Source organism: Ornithorhynchus anatinus, chromosome 21 (genome assembly GCF_004115215.2).
Source record: "Ornithorhynchus anatinus isolate Pmale09 chromosome 21, mOrnAna1.pri.v4, whole genome shotgun sequence".
NCBI lineage: Eukaryota > Metazoa > Chordata > Mammalia > Monotremata > Ornithorhynchidae > Ornithorhynchus > Ornithorhynchus anatinus.
The window spans coordinates 16,447,073-16,465,548 of NC_041748.1; the positions used below are offsets into that span (position 1 = coordinate 16,447,073).

Here is an 18,476-nt window from a genome sequence, read left to right on the forward strand (position 1 = left end):
CCCCATTGGCCGCCCGGCCCGGAGGAGGCGGGGACAAAACCCAGATCCCCTTTCCTATTGGCTGCAGCTCCGCCGGGCCCCCTCCTTCCCCCCCCCCGATGAGGGGCGGGGCTCCGTGACCAGAGGACGCCCCCTCCCTCCTCCTCCCCCCTTCCCGGGCGCAGAGCCCATTGGACGGCTCTTCCCGCGTCACTGTCGAAGGCCCAGCCGACGCCAGTCAGGACCGACGGCCGACGCCTATTGGTCGGAAGGCCCGCCCGTCTCCTTGCCTCCCGCCCTGGAGGCGGGGCCTCGTGTGGGGATGAGGGATTTGATTGGTTGGAAGGGGCCGGGCGGCGGCCGGGCTGGGGGTTGATTGGAGGAGGCGGCCGGAAGCGGAAGCGGAAGGCGCGCGCGAGGAGGCGGCGGCGGCGGCGGCGGCGGCGGCAGCAGCAGCGGCAGCAGCGGCAGCAGCGGCAGCAGCAGCAGCAGCAGCAGCATGGAGGGCGGCGTGGAGGCGGCCGGCCCCGGTGAGCGAGCTTGGCAAGCGGGGGCGGGAGGGGGCCTTCTGGACATGCGCCCTACTCCGTGGCTCTAAGCATTACTACTGATGTTATTTATTAAGCGCCTAAAATAATAATGTTGGTGTTTGTTAAGCGCTCACTAGGTGCCAAGCTCTGTTCTAAGCGCTGGGAGTAGATACAGGGTCCTCAGCTGGTCCCCCGTGGGGCTCACAGTCTTCACCCCCATTTTCCAGGTGAGGGAACTGAGGCCCAGAGAAGTGCAGTGACTTGCCCAAAGTCACCCAGCTGATAAACGGCAGAGGCGGGATTAGAACCCACGACTTCAGACTCCCCTTTGAAGTGAAAAGAGGGGAAAGAACAACTTTAAATATATATGTGTGTATTTGTATTTCTATACATGTGTTTATATATATTCATGTCTGTGGGTGTGTATACCTATATACACACATATATATATATACATAATAATAATGATAATGTTGGGATTTATTAAGCGCTTACTAGGTGCAGAGCACTGTTCTAAGCGCTGGGAGAGATTCGGGGTCGTCAGGTTGTCCCACGTGAGGCTCCCAGTCTTCATCCCCATTTGACAGATGAGGGAACTGAGGCCCAGTGAAGTGACTTGCCCACAGTCACGCAGCTGACAAGGGGCAGAGTCAGGATTTCCATTCATTTCCATTCATTCAGTCACTCGTATTTATTGAGCGCGTACTGTGTGCAGAGCACTCTGCTAAGCTCTTGGGAGAGTACGGCGTGACACAGCGGGTAGACACTTTCCCTGCCCACAACAGAGTTGTTGGACAATCTGTGGTACGTATTGAGCACTTACTGTGTGCAGAGCACTGGACAGAGCGCTCGGGAGAGTATAATCCAACAGTTGAAAAAGCAGCGTGGCTAAGGGATAGAGCCCAGGCCTGGGAGTCAGAAGGACCTGAGTTCTAATGCCGGCTCTGTCACGTATCCGCCTTGTGACCTTGAGCAAGTCACTTGACTTGCCTCAGTTCTCTCGTCTGTCAAATGGGGATTAAGACCGTGAGCCGCAAGTGGGGCAGGGACTGTGTCCGACCTGATTAACTTGAATTCACCCCAGTGCTTAGAACGGTGCTTGGCACCTAGTAAGTGCCGAAGTACCACCATAATTATTAATAGTAGTACTAATTATCAGAATTTACTGAGCGCTTACTGTGTGCAGAGCACTGGGCTGAGCGCCCGGGAGAGGACAGTAAGCAGAGTTAGTGGCCACGATCCCCGCCCACATGAAGCCTCCGGGTGGAGGAGGGCAGTGTGGTGCCATGGGGAGCTGTCTGAACGCCCCCCCCCCGTTTGTGTCTCCCAACAAGAGGCCGGGAACCTGGCTGGCGTCCGCCACGTCATCTTGGTCCTCTCTGGGAAAGGAGGCGTCGGAAAAAGCACCATCTCCACGGAGCTGGCCCTGGCTCTCCGCCACGCTGGACAGAAGGTGAGCGGCCTGTCCCCCCGGGGCCTCTGTGCCCCCTCCCCACTTCCGTCCATCCGCGAGTGGGCGGTGGCTGGCACCTGTGGACAAGCCTCCTTTCCTAGTAGCTTCAAATAATCCGTCATTCGTATCAATTGGGTACGTAGTGTGTGCAGAGCAGTGTACCGAGCGCCTGGGAGAGTGAATTATAACAGAGTCGGTAGGCACATTCCCTGCCCAGTGCCCCTAAGGGACTTCAGGTGAACGGGAGTCCGGCCGGCCGCTCTTCCCGTGGCCTCCCCGCCCTCCGCTGTCGTCCCGGTCCTCCTGACCCCCGGGGGTCGCCCGTCCCCTCGGCAGGTGGGGATCCTGGACGTGGACCTGTGCGGGCCGAGCATCCCGCGCATGCTGCGGGCGCAGGGGCGGGACGTGCACCAGTGTGACGACGGCTGGGTGCCCGTCTTCGTGGACCAGCAGCGGACCGTCGCCCTCATGTCCGTCGGCTTCCTGCTGGAGCGGCCCGACGAGGCCGTGGTGTGGCGGGGACCCAAGAAAAACGGTAGTTGGTTCGGGGGGGGCAAAGTGCTCTATTTGGGGGGTGGGAGGGCGAGACAGAGTCGGAAAGAGCCCAGGCCTGGGCGTTGGAGGATGTGGGTTCTAATCCCATCTCAACCTCGTGTCTGCAGTGTGATCTTGGGCAAGTCACTTCTCTGGGCTTCAGAAACCTCATCTAGATAATGGGAATGAAGACCAGGAGCCCTATATGGGACAGGCACTGTGTCCAAACTGATGACCCTGTTTCTACCCCAGCGCTTAGGCACATAGAGAGCACTTAACAAATACCACAATTACTATTATTATTTGAGTAGACAAGATCCCTGGCCTCGAGAAGCTGACAATCTACCCTGGGCAGAGCACTGGACTGAGCGCTGGGGAGAATCCAGTAGAGTTAACGGGTTCAATTTCTGCTCTCAAGGAGCTTCCATTTTACTGTTTGTAGTCAACGGTACTAAGTGCTTAGGAGTCCAATAGAGTTACAGACACAATGCCTGCCTTCAAGGAGCTTCCAGGCCACATGCTTATATCACTGTATTAGAGCCTTTGGGAGAGTCCAGTAGAGTTAGCAGGCACGATCCCTGCCCTCCATAGCACTGGACTTCTGAGGAGAGTCCAGTAGAGTTAGCAGACAGGATCCTTGCCTTCAAGGAGCTTCCATTGTAGTATATGGGAGATGTATCAGGGAAGGCCCCTGGAGGAGGCGCACTTATGCTATGGGCATAAGAGCTGTGGGGCTGGGAGAGGGGACGAACAAAGGAAACAATTCAGGGTGACGCAGAAGGGGGTGGGAGAAGAGGAAAGTAGGGCTCAGTCAGGGAAGGCCTCTTTAGAGGAGGTGGGCCTTCAGTAAGGATTTGAAGGGTAGGAGAGTCATTGTCTGTCAGATATGAGGAGGGAGAGCATTCCAGGCTGGAGGCCGGGTGTGGGCGAGAGGCCGGCGGTGAGATAAACGACATGGAGGCCCAGTGAGGAGCTTCGGGTGAGGGTGGGGGCCGGCAAGGACCGGCCGTAGGGACGAGGCCAGCCTGGGTTCCATGTGTCTTGGTAGCGCTGATCAAGCAGTTTGTGTCGGACGTGGTCTGGGGCGAGCTGGACTACCTGATTGTGGACACCCCCCCCGGGACCTCCGACGAGCACCTGGCCCTCCTGGAAGCCCTGCGTCTCCGCCGGCCCCTCGGAGCCGTCCTCGTCACCACCCCCCAGGTAGGAAGGGATCCCCCCTGCTCAACCACTCTGCGGGGAGGCCGCCTGGCCTAGCAAAAACAGCAAAAATCATAGCGGTGTTGGTTAAGCGCAAACTATGTGCCTAGCGCTGGGCGAAGCGCTGGTGGAGAGACAAGATCATCAGATACAGTTCTTGTCTCCAACGGAGCCTAGAGGGGACAGAGGTCAGATATTGAGTTCCCCTTTCACAGATGAGGAGACACAGATACAGGGAATTCAAGGTCACCCAGCAGGCGAGTGGCAGAGCTAGGTCTCCTGGCTCCCAGCCCTGTGCTTTTTCTGCGGGATTAGACCCAGGATCTGGTCCGCTCTGTCCCCAGCCTGGGGTGTGACCAAGGGCAAGGACCAGAGAAGCAGCGTGGCCTAATGGATAGAGCCCAGGCCTGGGAGTCAGAAGGACCTCGGTTCAAATCCTGGCTCTCCACCTTGTCTCCAACTTGGGCAAGTTGCTTTGCTTCTCTGAGCCTCAGTTTCCTCATCTGTAAAATCGGGATTAAGACAGTGAGCCCCGTATGTGTCCAACCCAATTTGCTCATATTCACTCCAGGGCTTAATACAGTCCTTGGCACGTAGCATTTAACAAATACCATTACCAAAAAGCCCTCTCAGGACTGTAATCAATTAGCCGTATTTATTGAGCACCTATCATGTGCAAAGCACTGTACTAAGTACTTGGAAGAGGTCAGTAGAGGTAATCCATCCAATCCCTGTCCCGAAGGGAGACAGACTCTAAAGGAGAGTCCAAACAGGAGTTTGTGCTCAAATATTAGGGTGGGTAAGATATGTTCGGTAGGACTGTGGAAACTGCGAGTTCACAAGCTTGTCGTTGTTGGCTAAGCGGTGGCCTGGTGGCTGGGCGTAATAAGATTGTTTTGGCCTCAGTTTCTTCATCTTTAAAATGTGAGCAATGAAGCCTGTCCCCTTGGGATATCATTTGATTCTCGTGAGCTCGTCTATTTAAAAGCACTTTGGAAGTCTACTTGCCTGCTGTGTGACCTCAGGGAAGTCACTCCTCTGGGTCTCAGTTCCCTCATCTATAAAACGGGGATGAAGAATGTGAGCCCCATGTGGGACAGGGACGGCATCCAATCCAATTAGCTTCTAGCTGTCCCAGCTCTTAGAACGGTGCCCGGCACATAGTAAGCGCTTAACAAATACCATTAAAAAAGTTAAAAAGTCTGAGTGGTAGACAGGTATGAGATAATAATAATAATGTAGGTATTTGTTAAGCGCTTACTATGTGCCGAGCACTGTTCTAAACTGCCGTTGTTGTGGTCGTCGTGGCTGACTTCCTCCTCTTTGGACCCCGGCGTCTGGGTTGGGGGGCGTCTCAGGCCGTGTCGGTGGGGGACGTGCGCAGGGAGCTGACCTTCTGCAAGAAGACAGGACTACGGGTCATCGGAATCGTGGAGAACATGAGCGGTTTCGTCTGCCCTCACTGCACGGTGAGCCCCGGACAGAGCAGTCACACGCGGGGATGTGCTGAGCTCCTGGGTGCAGAGCACTGGACCGAGTGCTTGGGAGACAGCGGTAGACTCGGGTGGGGGGGGCCCTTGGGGAGCTTACAGTCTAGCAGGGGGGAGCGTCAGCCAATCGTGTTGATCGCGTTTTCACTGTCTGCAGAGCACTGTACTAAGCGCTTGGGAGAGGACGATAGAACAGTAGAACAGAAACATTCCCTGCCCCCAAGGAGCTTACAGTCTAGAGGGGTAACTTGACACCACTTTGTAACTGTCCAATCCAAGGCCGCAGGATGCGGGGGGGCCCAGTCTCCTTTCTAACGGGATGTGCGGGGACTGGGCTGGGGTAGACCCCCCTCTGTCCACCCCAAGCCCTCCCACTGCCGCTGGGGGACCCACCGCCCAGCCTCGATGGAGAGCTGAGCAGTTCTAGTCAGGGCCTCCAAGAGCCAACATGGTGACCTCCTGGTTGCCTCCCCTGCTCCCTGCAAAATACTGGCCCCCTCTTTTCGGAGCCGGACTCCAGCCTGGCTCATCCCGGGTCTCCAATCGGGCCTGATCCCATCGCCCCTGAGGGACCCACAAGCTACTGAGCGCTTATCATGTGTAGAACACTGTACTAAGCCCTTGGGGGAGTACAGTACGGCAGTAAACAGATGGCCGCTCCCCGTTCCAAGATTTCCCCGTTGGGCCCTGCTTCTGTCAACTGACGGACGGCATTTATTGAGCACCAGTGCTGCACAGAATGCTGTTTTTAAGCACTCGGTTGAGCGCAATGCAACAAAATCGGCCGATGGTTCGCCACCCGAAAGGAGCTTGGAGTCCGCCCGGCCTCCTTCGGACGGCTGGCACCCTGTCAGCACTCCTCTCCGCTCTCCCGGGAGCATGCCTGCTATGTGCAGAGCACTGTGCTATATAGAGAGCGCCCCACAAGAAGCTGTCAGGCTAACAGGGAACTGGCCAGGCAGACAGTGGCAACGACTGAGCGCCTGCAGGGCCCCGTAAGGAGCATTTGGGGAGGATACGGGAGTTAGAAGACGCGGCGTCTGCCCTTAAGGAGCCGACGGTCAAGCGGCCCCCGTGCACCGTGGCGGGTTTCTTTCGGATCTAGGAGTGCACCAACCTTTTCTCCAGAGGAGGCGGGGAAGGCCTGGCGCTGCAGGCTGGCGTGCCCTTCCTAGGTGAGCTCACGCTGCCCGTGCCGGTCCTCTCCCCGACCCCCCTCCTCCTTTCTGGCCACCGACCGTCTCTGGGGGCTGCGTATGGGTTCTCGGGCCGGGGACGGAGGGAGAGAGGTCCGGGGAAATAGGGGAGGCTTTTGCCTAGGAGGAGTTGCTTAAAAAGGGGAGGATGACCCCTGGATTTTCCACGGCCGTGGGGGAGAATTCGGCCCTGCTCTAGTCCCGCAGATGGTTCGAGTTGCGCCCCGGTATCTGAGATGGGAACCCAGGGCCGGGAAACGTGGCTTTTTTCTTCTTCCTTCCCGCTCTGCCCTTGGTCACACCCCGTCTCGGCCCCTGTTCACCTGGATCCCTCCTCCAGGAAGCCTTACTGGGCTGCCTCTCCGCAACCTCTAACCCCGCCTACCTGGATGCTCCCTTAAGTATTCCTGCCCTCCGCTCTTGTGTGCTGTGGATGTGTGTGTGATATATATTCAATATTATATATATATAGAAATATACATATGTATATCATAATTGCAGTATTTGTTAAGGGTTTACTATGTGCCAGTCACTGAACTAAGCGGTGGGGTGGATACAAGCAAATCAGGTTGGATCCTGTTATACATGGGGCACTCGTCTTAATTTTTTATATATAATTATATATATATGTATATATGTGTGTGTATATATATAATTAGATATGCATAGTATATATTATATATATATTACACACAATATTACAGTATTTTTTAAGTGCTTACTATGTGCAGTCACTGTACTAAGCTCTGAGGTAGATAAGTCAGGTTGGACACAGTCCCCGTCCCCTCCCATGGGCCTCACAGTCTTAACCCCCAGTCTGCAGTTGAGGTAACCTGAGGCCCAGAGAAGTGGAGCAACTTGCCCAAGGTCCCACAGCAGACAAGTGGCGGGGCCTGGATTAGAACCCAGGTCCTTCTGACTCCCAGGCCTGGGCTCCATCCCCGCGGCCACACTGCTTCTCACATCGCAAAGCGTTAGAGTGGGTCTTGTAGGTGTACATTCCGTTTTTTCCTGCGGCTGTCTCCCTGGAGTGAGATGCTTCTGCTCCTCTCTGCTGTCCTCGGCCTTCCCGCCGCTCCCCCGGGTTTGGAAATGACTTCCATCCACCCATCCATCCGTCTCCCCTGTCGCTCGCTGAGGGCAGGGGATATGGCGCTCTCCCCGCACCCCGGGGCTGTGTGGCTTAGCAGGAAGAGCCCAAGCTTGGAAGTCAGAGGTGGTGGGTTCCAGTCCCGGCTCTGCCACTTGTCAGCTGTGTGATTTTGGGTAAGCCATTTCACTTCTCTGTGCCTCAGTTACCTCACTGGGGATGAAAGACCGGGAGCCCCGCCTGAAAGAACCTGATAACCTTGTCTCTCCCCAAGTGCTCAGAATAGTGTTTGACACATGGTAAGCGCTTAACAAATACCATCATTATTATTATTCAGCCCCTCCCATCCGGGAGGCGCTCAGTAAGTACGAGGGATGGCTCGCTGGGCGGATCTGTCTAAGTGCCTTCCCCCCGCCCCCTCCCAGGCTGCGTCCCCCTGGACCCCCAGCTCACCCAGAGCCTGGAGGAAGGCCAAGACTTCAGCCAGGAATTCCCCAAGAGCCCGGCCTTCGCCGCCCTCACTTCCATCGCCCAGCGGATCCTGGACGGGACGTGGGCCCAGGCCCCGTGACGCGCCGGGGCCGGCCAGGACCCCGGCCCCTTGCACGGACTGCTCCCCGATTCCCCGGGGACCCCTCCTCATCACCCCCGGACGGGGCGGAGGTCTCCTCCGGAGGCCGCTCGCCAGAGCGGATCCCGGAGGAGCCGACGCCCCACGAGACGCCATGGTCAGCTGTCTTCCAGCCCCCTCTCCCGCACCCGGCCCGGATGCCGGGAGCCTAGGCACATGGGCACCGCGGGCGCAGGCCGCCGTCAGGCACGCAGGCGCCGGCCGTGGGGATCGGTCGGGGACTCGATTAAACGGATTGGCCCTCATCCCAGCCACCTGGCGTTTTTCAGACTGTCTCCTCGGGCCCCTCGTTCACTTTCCTCCGACCTTCCTCGGGGCCTGGGCTCCTGCCCCCGCCGCCCCGCCCTCCCTCCCTATCCCCATTTTGAGGGGGGCAGCCCCACCCTGCCCAAGGTCTCGGGGGTCACCAGGGGAGGTCGATTCCCCCACCCGATTCAGGCGGAGGCTGGGGCAGGAAGCTGCTGCCTCGGTGACCCCCCTCAACCCCGCTGCCACCGCTGGGGCAGGAGCCCCCACATCTCCTAAAATCCGAGACGTGCCCTCCTTCTGCCGGGGCGAGTGGGGGAGGACCGCCATTGGACTGGCCGCCGGCTGGACGGCCAACCCTCCCCACCCTCTCCTCTTCTTCCAGCCGCCATTTTCATAAACCGCCTTCCGCTCCGGCTCGTCTGTCCTCCTGCACCCCCGTGACAGTTGGCTCTGGATCTGCCTCTCCATTTCCCCCAGCGGTCAGCGCCATGGGAATGGGAGCCTACGGGGCCCTGAGTGAGTTTTGGGGATGAGGCCCACCTCGGGCCGCCATGCCCTCTTCGGCCCCGTTGTTATCAGTAACGGTATCTGTGAGGCACACTGCGCCGGCGTAGCTACAAGATAAAGAGGATCGGACTTGGTCCCCGTGTCCTGTTCGGGACTCCCTGTCTGGGCTGGTGGGGAGGGCAGGGATCCGATTCCCATTGTCCAGGGGAGAGAAGAGAACCCCCACCCCCGCCGCTGCACTGCAGAGATGATGTGACTAGCCAGCATCTGTCCGCAGCAGGCCCTGGGGCGGAGGTAGGATTAATCACCGGGTAGTGTTTGTTAAGCACTTACTAGGCGCCAGGCCCGGTCTAAGCGCCGGGGTAGATAGAAGATCATCAGGTTGGACAAGGTCTCTGTCCCACAAGGGGCTCACAGACAATCCCCTGTTTTACAGAGGAGGGCACCGAGAAGTCAAAGGACTTGCCCGAGGCCATGCGGTAGACAAGTGGCAGATCCGGGGTCAAAACCTCCCAGGGCCCGTGCGCTATCTACTGCACCCTGTTTCCCCCAGACCACGGGAACTCAGCCGGCGGTCGGAGGAAGACGGGGCTGTCCGGCTCGGAAAGCCCCTACCCCCCTGACTCTCCCTGCCGGCCCCCCAAAGGAAGGTCCCTGCATTTAGCGGGGCACCTCCCCCCATCCCACCCTCCACACCACCCACCGACTGATGCGAGGCAGGACTGGGAACTTGGGGAAGACCCTTGTGGCCCAGGGGTTCCGGGGTCCACTTCTCGCCTCAGCCCCGGTTTGACTCCATGGCCGCTAATAGGTTGGGTTTGTGAAATTGCTTTTAATCGGCTCTGACCGTCATACGTCTGTGTCTGTGTGCACGCATGGGCATGGTGGGGGGTGCGGGGTGGAAAAGGCAAGAGGTAGCCACCCCCACGCCCCTGCTCTGGTCACCCTCCTTAGGGCCGGTGCGGGCGTTCACGGGTTCACGGGCCCGGGGGACACCGGCGGGGAGGGCCGCCTCGTGGCCCGGCGATCCCCTCACCCCCGCCGGGTTCAACAGTGAGCAAAGTGGTCGTCTCCCAGCTCGCGCAGGTCCAGGCCGGCCACGTCCGGGGGCCCGGCGCAGGTGATGTTGTTGTGGGCAAAGGCTGGGGGCTGGCGGTCGTCGGCAGGCTCCTGCCGGACGGAGCGGGGCACCACGCTGGGGTTGTTCAGGGCGAAGTCGCGCAGCTCGCGCAGGTCGCAGCCACAGTCCCAGCGGTTGCCGGCCAGCCAGAGCTGGCCCAGGCCAGCAGGGGCTTGGAGGCCGGGGGCGAAGGCCCGCAGAGAGTTGTTGCGCAGGCTGAGGAAGCGCAGGGAGGCCAGCGGGGCGAAGAGGCCAGCGGCCACGGCCCCCAGCCGGTTGTGGGCCAGGTCGAGCCAGGAGAGGCGGCGCAGCGGGAGCAGGGCCTCGGGGGCCAGGTCGGCCAGCTGGTTGCCAGCCAGGAGCAGGTACTCGAGGCGGGCCAGGTCGCGGAAGGCCCGGGTGGGGAGGTGGGTCAGCCGGTTGCCGGTCAGGTCGAGCTCGAGGAGGCCGGTCAGGTCGTGCAGGCCCTGCTCCTCGATGGCCGTGATGCCATTGTGGCCCAGGGAGAGGCGGCGCAGGGCGACCAGGCCGGCGAAGGCCCCCGCGGGCACGCGGCCCAGGCATGCCCGCTCCAGGTGCAGGCTGTGCAGGGCGGCCAGGCCCCGGAAGGTCTGGGCCGGCAGCGCGGCCAGGCAGTTACCAGACAAGTTGACCACGGCCAGGCGGGCCAGGCCGGCGAAGGCCCCAGGCCCGATCTCACGGATGTGGTTGTCGTTGAGGGCCAGGACCTCGAGGCGGGCCAGGCCCTCGAAGGCCCCCGCGGCCAGGGCACCCAGCCGGTTGTGGGCCAGCTGCAGCTCCTCCAGGTGGGGCAGGTCACGGAAGGCCTGGGGTCGCAGGCTGGTGATGACGTTGGCCGAGAGGCGCAGGACGTGGAGGCTGGGCAGGCCCAGGAAGGTGTCCTCGAAGAGGACGGCCAGCCGGTTGTGTGACAGGTCGAGCCAGCGCAGGGCCCGCAGGCCCAGGAAGGCGCGCGGGGCCACGGCGCTCAGCTGGTTGCCACGCAGGAAGAGCTTCTGCAGGCGGGGTAGGCCGGCGAACACGTGGGCCTTGACGCTGCGCAGGGAGTTGGTGCTCAGGTCCAGCTCCTGCAGCTCACCCAGCCCGGCGAAGAGCGGCGGCTGCAAGTAGGCCAGCCGGTTGCCTGCCAGGACCAGCTCCCGCAGGTGGGGCAGGCCCCGGAAGACGGCGTCCGGCAGGACGGCCAGGGTGTTCCAGCCCAGGTTCAGCTCCCCGAGCTGGCAGAGCCCGGCAAAGGCCGCCCCCTCCAGCTGGCCCAGCCGGTTGTTGGCCAGGCTGAGGCTGGCCAGGTTGGGGGTGTGAAGGAAGGTGCCGGGGGCCAGCCCCCGCAGCTGGTTGCGCTCCAGGTGCAGGTGGGCCAGCCGGGCCAGCCCGCGGAAGGCCTGGGCCTCCAGCTGGCCCAGCCGGCTGCCCTGCAGGTTCAGGAAGTCCAGGCCTGACAGGTTCCCGAAGGCCGCGGCCGGCAAGGCCGTCAGGTTGTTGCCGTCCAGCCACAGGGCCCGGGCCTGGCAGGGCACCCCCTCCGGCGGGCTGCTCAGGTTGCGGGCGCTGCAGAAGACGCTCAGCTCCTCGCCGTAGTCGTCGTCGTAGCTGCAGGCGCAGGGCCCCGGGCACTGGCCGTCCTCGGCGTCCTCGCCCACCTCGCCTCCCGGCTCGACTCCGAACACCGCCCAGCGGAGCAGCAGGGCTGCCAGCAGCAACGGCCCTGCCAGACAGGGGAGGGCAGGAGGGAGAAGGGGCGGGAGGAAATGGGGGAGGATGCGGGGAGGAGAGGCGGCTTCATCCCGACCTCCTCCATCGTCCGCCCCGCCCCGTTCGGTCGGCCGATCCTATTTATCGAGCGCCGACCATGCACGGAGCGCTGGAGCGAGCGCTCGGGTTGGGTCCTCCCCACTCCCCCCGGTCCGTCCAGAGCTTCCGTCCGCCACCCCCATTGGACGCACGGGATGTGGGCCTCTGTTCGGTCCCATTCGCCCCAGCGGGCGGTACGGGACCTAACGGTCGGGAAGCTCCGCCCAATGATGGACGGCCCGTCCTCCCTCCCCCGGGGTCTGGCTGGAGTGGAATCACCCCTACGACCATCCCGGGGAGGGCGGGGGAGGGAGCGCGGCCTCATTTTAGGGCCCACTCGACTGTGGCCTTCAGTCTCCGCCCTTGGGCGGCCTCTGTCCCCGGACCCTCGTGACTTGAGGGCGGTGACTTTACCTCCCTGGGAGCCCACTCTGGGGATAGGGGCGGGGAGACCCACCTCAGTTTGGCCCTGGGCGACGATACCACCTCCCCTTCCCCTTCCGGTGACCCCCACCCCTTCTAGGGAGCGTCTTGGGCGGGAGCTGGCGAGGGGGGCTTCAGTTGGCCATGGGGATTGGAATTGGGGGGTGAATTGTAACAGCCTCCCCGGCACCCCTTTTCCTACCCGAGGGCCAAGGGGAGGGGCAGGGTGGGCGGGAGTGGTCATTCTTCAGGTTTAATCCTGGGTGGTCTGGTGGCCGGCCCATCCGACCCTCGCCCGCTACTGAGACGCCACTGGACGGACACCTCTATGCCCGCTGTTTGATTTCCGGTCCCTGTCTTCCCTCCGCCGCCTAGTGCCACGGCCCGGAAGCGGTGCCCACCCTCAGGGGGAGCTGGATAGGGGACGGTGACGGCTCAGGAGCGAGGAGTGGTGGTGTTCGGGGGGTTCCCTCCCAGCCCTGTCCAGACGGGACACATTCTGGGTTTGGGGGTTCAGGAGATGTCCGCATCCACATCATATTGTCAAGCAGCCTCCTGGGGCACCACATAGCCGCATTCTCTGGAGTCGTGGACCACAGGAGGGACACTCTCGGTTGAAGAGGGAGGATCTCTCACACCAGAAAGGGGAAACGCTGGGTGCTCACTTCAGCTCTCAGGCCCGATGGATGGGAGGAAGGGTGGATGGATAGAGGGATGAATGGAGGGATGAATGGACGGAAGGAAGATCAGAAGGCCATCCTAACTGGAGGGAGAGGAGTTGATTGGGGGCTAAGAATTTGGGGGATCAGAGGGTCCGACTCTGCCCTGTCACTGTCCTGAAGCATTGCTCTCTCTCTCTCTGTCTCTCACCGCCGCCCCCCAACCTCGAAAGAGACCCATCCCTTCCCTCTGGTCTCTAAGGAGCCCCCGGACAGCCCTGTGCCCACCAGTGGGTGAGGTTCCGGGAGGCGGTCACAGAAGAGGGGCTGGGCCGCTGGCTCCAACGGGGTCTCGGGGGGGTGGCCGGGGGGGGAAGGGCTGAGCCTGAGCCCGCGGTCCGGGGCTCGGGGAGGCTGGGCGGTGGGCCCGAGCCCCCCAAGTCCAGGGCTGGGGAGGCAGGGTGCTGGGGGGCATCTCTTCTCAGCAGACCGGTGAAGTCGCGGTCTCCGGCGGGCCAGGGTTTGGTGCCACCACCCTGCCGCGATCGCCCCTCGGCCAAGGAAGCCGGTTCCCCCCTACAACCTGCTCGGGCAGAAGTGGGACAGATCCGGGGGTGGGCAGGGCGGCAGGGTACCCCCCCACCCCCGGGGAACCCACCCCACCCCCCCCGTCCTTCCCCTCGGGCTCTGCGTCCCCTCGACTTCTGAGAGAAGGACCCTGCCCAGGAGGGAAGAGCCCAGGGGTAGCCTTCTCACACCTCCACCCCAACTCCTGACTCCTGCGCATCTCTCTACTGATTCGCTTTACCTAGCAGCGTATCTGTGCATACGTGTGGCCCTGTGGGCTGCGATGGGCACGGGTGCCAAAATGCACGTGGGTCCCATGTGCTTGGGTGTTTGCCTGTGGAACTTTTTGGGTGGGCATATGTCTGTGCTTGCCGGCCTGTGGTGCGTACCAGTGTGTAACTTAGGCTGCGGTGTGAGGCCATGTGGTGTGCGCATGTGTGCCCCGCATGCTTGTGAGTGTGCACGTTTGCCCGTGCATGGGGGATAATGGAGAGAGGAGGCGAAGTGGATAGGGCAGCGCGAAGCACTCCGGACCTCCTCGGAGGGGTCCTTTGGGAGCAGCCGCCCCGACGGCAGGGCAGCCCCACGGCTCCGGGAGGGAGAGGGCGAATCCCCCCCCCCCCCCCCCATCAGCGCCAGGCCCCACTGGAACCCCATTCTCGCTCCCACCCGCCCCTGGGGTCTGAGGGCCCCATCCCCTCCTTCCTCGGCCCGTCCCCCGTCCCTCGCCTTGCGCCCCGCTTACCTTTCCCATGGATCATCCTGGCGGAGGGAGCGGGAACAGGAGCGGAGGCGGGAATGTCCGGCCGGACGGTCCTGCCTCTGGCTCTGTGGCCTTCTCCCCGGCAGGGGCTGGAGCCCCGTTTGACGCCCGTCCAACAGGCCGGCTTGGCAGCTTCCCAGTTAACCCCGCCGGCGCCGGAAGGCTCTCCCGCCCCAGCCGGGGGCCCCGGGGAGAAGCCGGCCCCCGGCCGCTCCGACCCGCTCCGCTCTCATCCCTAATTCTTTCCCGCTGAGTCAGAGGTGCCTCTCCGCTCCATCTGGAACTGGAAGCAGATGTGCCCCGAGAAGGGGGCCGGCGGGTCCGGCGGAGCGGGGCTCGGCTCACCGCTGCGACGAGTCTTCGGGGTTGGGCAGGTGGCGGGGGCCCTCTTGCAGGGCGAGGACCCTGGGGTTGATGACCGGGAGGAGGGGGAGCCGGGGTCTTCCTCAGACGACCTTGACCAGGGTTCGGAAAGCCCGGCCAGTGGCCGGGTGGGCCGGATGGGGCTCCGGCACAGCTGGGCTCTCTAGCCCATGGGGGGTGGGGCGGAGCAGGGCCCGAACCCCGCCGGTTCCGCTCCCGCATCCTCCCCTACCCCATGCTGTGGGAGCCTGGGCAGTCCGGCCCTCTCTGGGCCACGGTCCCCGCCAGGGCTGAGTCGGGCCCAACTCTGCCTGGGCGCCAGCCTCGGTGGACTGCAAGCGGCCCACTTTTCTGGGAAGACTATTAGGCTGCTCCAATCCTGTATTGGTATAATAACAATAAACAATGAATATGGCATTTGTTAAGCGCTTACTGTGTGCCAAAAACTGCTTTAAATGCTGGGATTGATAGAGGTTAATCAGGTTGTCCCACGTGGGGCTCACAGTCTTAATCCCCATTCTACAGATGAGGTCCTTGAGGCACACAGAAGTTCATTCAATGGTATTTTTTGAGCGCTTACTGTGTGCAGAGCACTGTACTAAGCACTTGGAAAGTGCAATTCAGCAACAGATAGAGACAATCCCTACCCACAGTGGGCTCACAGTCTAGTAGCAGGGAGACAAACATCAAAACAAGTAAAGAGGCATCAATAGCCTCAATATAAATAAATAGAATTATAGGGTTCTAATCCCGGCTCCGGCACTTGTCTGCTGTGTGACCTTGGCAAGTCACTTCACTTCTCGGTAACTCAATTCCCTCATCTGCAAAATGGGAATTGAGACTGTGAGCTCCAAGTGGGACATGAACTGTGTCCAACCTGATTTCCATATCCACCCCAGGGCTTAGTTCAGTGCTTAACAAATACCAAAATTATTATTATTATTATTATCTATCAGTTCATGTGGAGGGGGTACTGTGGGCAGATCACTGTTCTAAGCACTTGGGACACTTGCTCCCTCTGGCCTGGAACACCCTCTTCCTTCTTTTCCAACAGTTACTCAAGCCTTACTAAAGTCCTCCGAGAATCCATATTTCATTTTCATGTCTGTCCCTCCCTTTATATTCTGAGCTCTCTGTGGGCAGGGAACGTGTTTACCAACTCTCTTTTATTGTCCTCTTCCAAGTGTTCAGTATAGTGTTCTACACAAAGTAAGCGCTCAATGAATATTTTTGATTGATTGATGGGGGAGATGGGATTTGTTTACATCCAGCGAGAAACCAAGGATTTAGTCACATCTGGCTGATAGAGTGATTCAGGATTCTGGTGGGTGCAGGGGAATGGTCAGTGGCCGGGGAGAGTCACTTAGCTCTCCGAGGTCGGGCGTGGGTGGTGGGGGAGGAGGGTGGTCAGAAGTAGGGGCTGGGGTGGTCTGACATGGGGCTGGGGGCAGGGTTGGCGCGGGGTGAGGGCCGAGCCAGCCAGTCCGGGAGCCGTGGGGCCGTGTCCAGGCTGAGGGGGTCGCTGACCCTGCCCCGAGGCCGGCCCGCTCCCGCCGGCCTGGGCCGGCTGCTGCCCTTTCCAGGAAGGGAGGCGGGGTGGCATCGCCGCTGGGGAAGACAGACACCCCCCACCTCCTCCTGCCTTCCCCCCTCCTCCACCACCCCACGAGCCCAGGTTCGTCCAGGATGGGATTGGGACCCCCAGAAGGCCAACCTCACTGGGCCGCCAGCCCCCAGCCCCCAGCCCCCGCCTTATCTCCTTTCCCTTTACTGTGCTTTGGAGGCTTTCCAGCCGGGCGCTGTTTCTATTCTGAGAAATTATAGATCCACAGGGGAGAAAGTGCGTGAACCCAGTGCGGGCCGGGGACGTGTTTGGACAGAGATCAGAAAATGCACACTCAGCAGGGATTCCCGGGCCAGAATTTCAGCGAGGGGGAATTCTCGGGAACCGAGGGGGAATTCTCGGGAACCGGTGGCCCTTCCAGGGAAAGTTCCCCAGGCCGTGGCCCAGTGGGGGTGGGGGGGACGCGCGGCAGGGACCAGGCCAGGTCGAGAGCCGGAAGCAGCAGGGCCTAGTGGCTAGAACCTGGGCCTGGGGGTCAGAGGACCTGGGTTCTCATCCCGGCTCTGCCACTTGTCTGCTCTGCGGCCATGGGCAAGTCATTTTACTTCTCTGGGCCTCAGTTTCCTCATCTGTAAAATGGGGATTAAGACTGGGAGCCCTCTGTGGAACAGGGACTTTGTCCAACCTGATTACCTTGTATCTACCCTAGTGCTTAGTACAGTGCTTGATACAAAGTAAAGTACTCAAATACCATTATTATTATTATTATTATTATAGTGCTTGGCATATAGTAAGCCCTTAACAAATACCATTGAAAAAAAAAATGGGTGGGTGTGAAGAGAAACAGATGTGTCCATTCCCACGACCACCCCATCTCCCACCCCTCCTCTTAGTCATAATAATAATTGGGGCATTTACTGTGCCCTTGCTGTGTGCCGAGCACTGTGCTGCATGCTGGGGTAGCTCCAAGATAATCAGTGGTATTTACGGAGTGCTTACTAAGTGCAGAACACTGTACTAAGCACTTGGGAGATTCCACTACAACCGAATTAGCAGATTCATTCCCTGCCTTAGAGTCTTATGAACTTACAGTCTAGATGGGGAGACAGACATTAATATGACCAAATGATATTTTATTCAGTCATCCATTCGGTCGTATTTATGGAGCTCTTACTGTGTGCAGAGCACTGTACTAAGCACTTCGGTCCCGAGTGAGGCCCAAGTCGGAGCGGGAGGGAGAACAGGTAGTTTATCCTTGTTTTACGGATGAGGAATCAAAGGAATGTACTCCCTTCTGTGCCGCCTTGACTCGCTCCCTTTATTCATCCCGCTCTCCCAACCCACAGCACTTATGTCCTTACCTGTCATTTATTGATTTCCATTAATATCTGTCTCCCCTTCTGGGGTGTAAGCTCATTGTGGGAGGGAATGTGTCTCTTTATTCTGTTGTACTCTCCCAAGTGCTCAGTACAGTGTTCTGCTCACAGTAAGTGCTCAATAAATACTACTGAAGGCCCAGAGAAGTGAGATGGCTTGCCCAAGGTGACACAGCTGGCAGGTGGTGGAGGTGGGATTAGAACTCAGGTCACCTGATCCCCAGATGGGAGGGAGAGCAGGTATCATAGTCCCGTTTTAGGCAGAGGAGGAAACAGGCACAGAGAGGTGACCCAGAAGGACACAAGGCCATACAGCAGGCCAGTGGCAGGGCTGGGATCAGAACCCAGGACTCCTGATGCCCAGATAGGAGGGAGAGAGCAGCATGGCTAACTGGATACACCAAGGACCTGGGAGTCAGAAGGTCATGGGTTCTAATCCTGGCTCCGCCACTCGTCTGCTGTGTGACTTTGGGGAGTCAACTTCACTTTTCTGTGCCCCAGTTACCTCATCTGTAAAATGGGGATGAAGACTGTGAGCCCCATGGAGGACATGGACTGTGTCCAACCCGATCGGCTCGTATGCACCTCAGTGCTTAGTACAGTGCCTGGCACGTAGCAAGTGCTTAAAAAGTATCACAATAATAATAAAAAACATACTACTAATGATGATTATCAGGTCTGCCTCCCACTCTAGTCTTTATGCTCCCTGTGGGCAGGGATCATCCATTGGGGGATTTCGACTTTTGGGATGGAGGACACAAAAGTAGTCTAACAGGTGATAAATGGGACCCTCCCATCAGTTCCCCCACCCCTGGGGGGACACCGGGAGTCCAGGACAGCTCAGGGGTAGGGAGATGGGGTCTCTGAGGCAATTAAAAAGTCCCCAAAACACCCCACTGAGGCTGCCGGGAGGCAGAGGGAGAGCATCTCTCTAAGAGATCAGAGGGTAGGATGGCCCTCCAAGTATAAT

General features: G+C 59.9%; 2 protein-coding genes across 2 annotated transcripts; one reads left to right on the plus strand and one right to left on the minus strand.

The window, feature by feature from the left end:
- The first annotated feature begins 455 nt into the window (after window positions 1-455).
- On the plus strand, window positions 456-8,127 carry NUBP2 (nucleotide binding protein 2). The gene is made up of 7 exons (XM_029048640.2): window positions 456-509; window positions 1,844-1,962; window positions 2,299-2,497; window positions 3,545-3,699; window positions 5,055-5,165; window positions 6,292-6,361; window positions 7,898-8,127. The coding sequence occupies exons 1-7, from the start codon at window positions 479-481 to the stop codon at window positions 8,041-8,043; spliced, it is 831 nt and encodes a 276-aa protein (XP_028904473.1). The 5' UTR covers window positions 456-478; the 3' UTR covers window positions 8,044-8,127.
- Window positions 8,128-9,671: 1,544 nt separating this feature from the next.
- IGFALS (insulin like growth factor binding protein acid labile subunit) lies at window positions 9,672-14,750 on the minus strand. Its single transcript, XM_016225578.3, has 2 exons — window positions 14,186-14,750; window positions 9,672-11,705 (listed from the first exon to the last, which is right to left on the minus strand). The coding sequence occupies exons 1-2, from the start codon at window positions 14,199-14,201 to the stop codon at window positions 9,907-9,909; spliced, it is 1,815 nt and encodes a 604-aa protein (XP_016081064.1). The 5' UTR covers window positions 14,202-14,750; the 3' UTR covers window positions 9,672-9,906.
- Window positions 14,751-18,476: the final 3,726 nt, after the last annotated feature.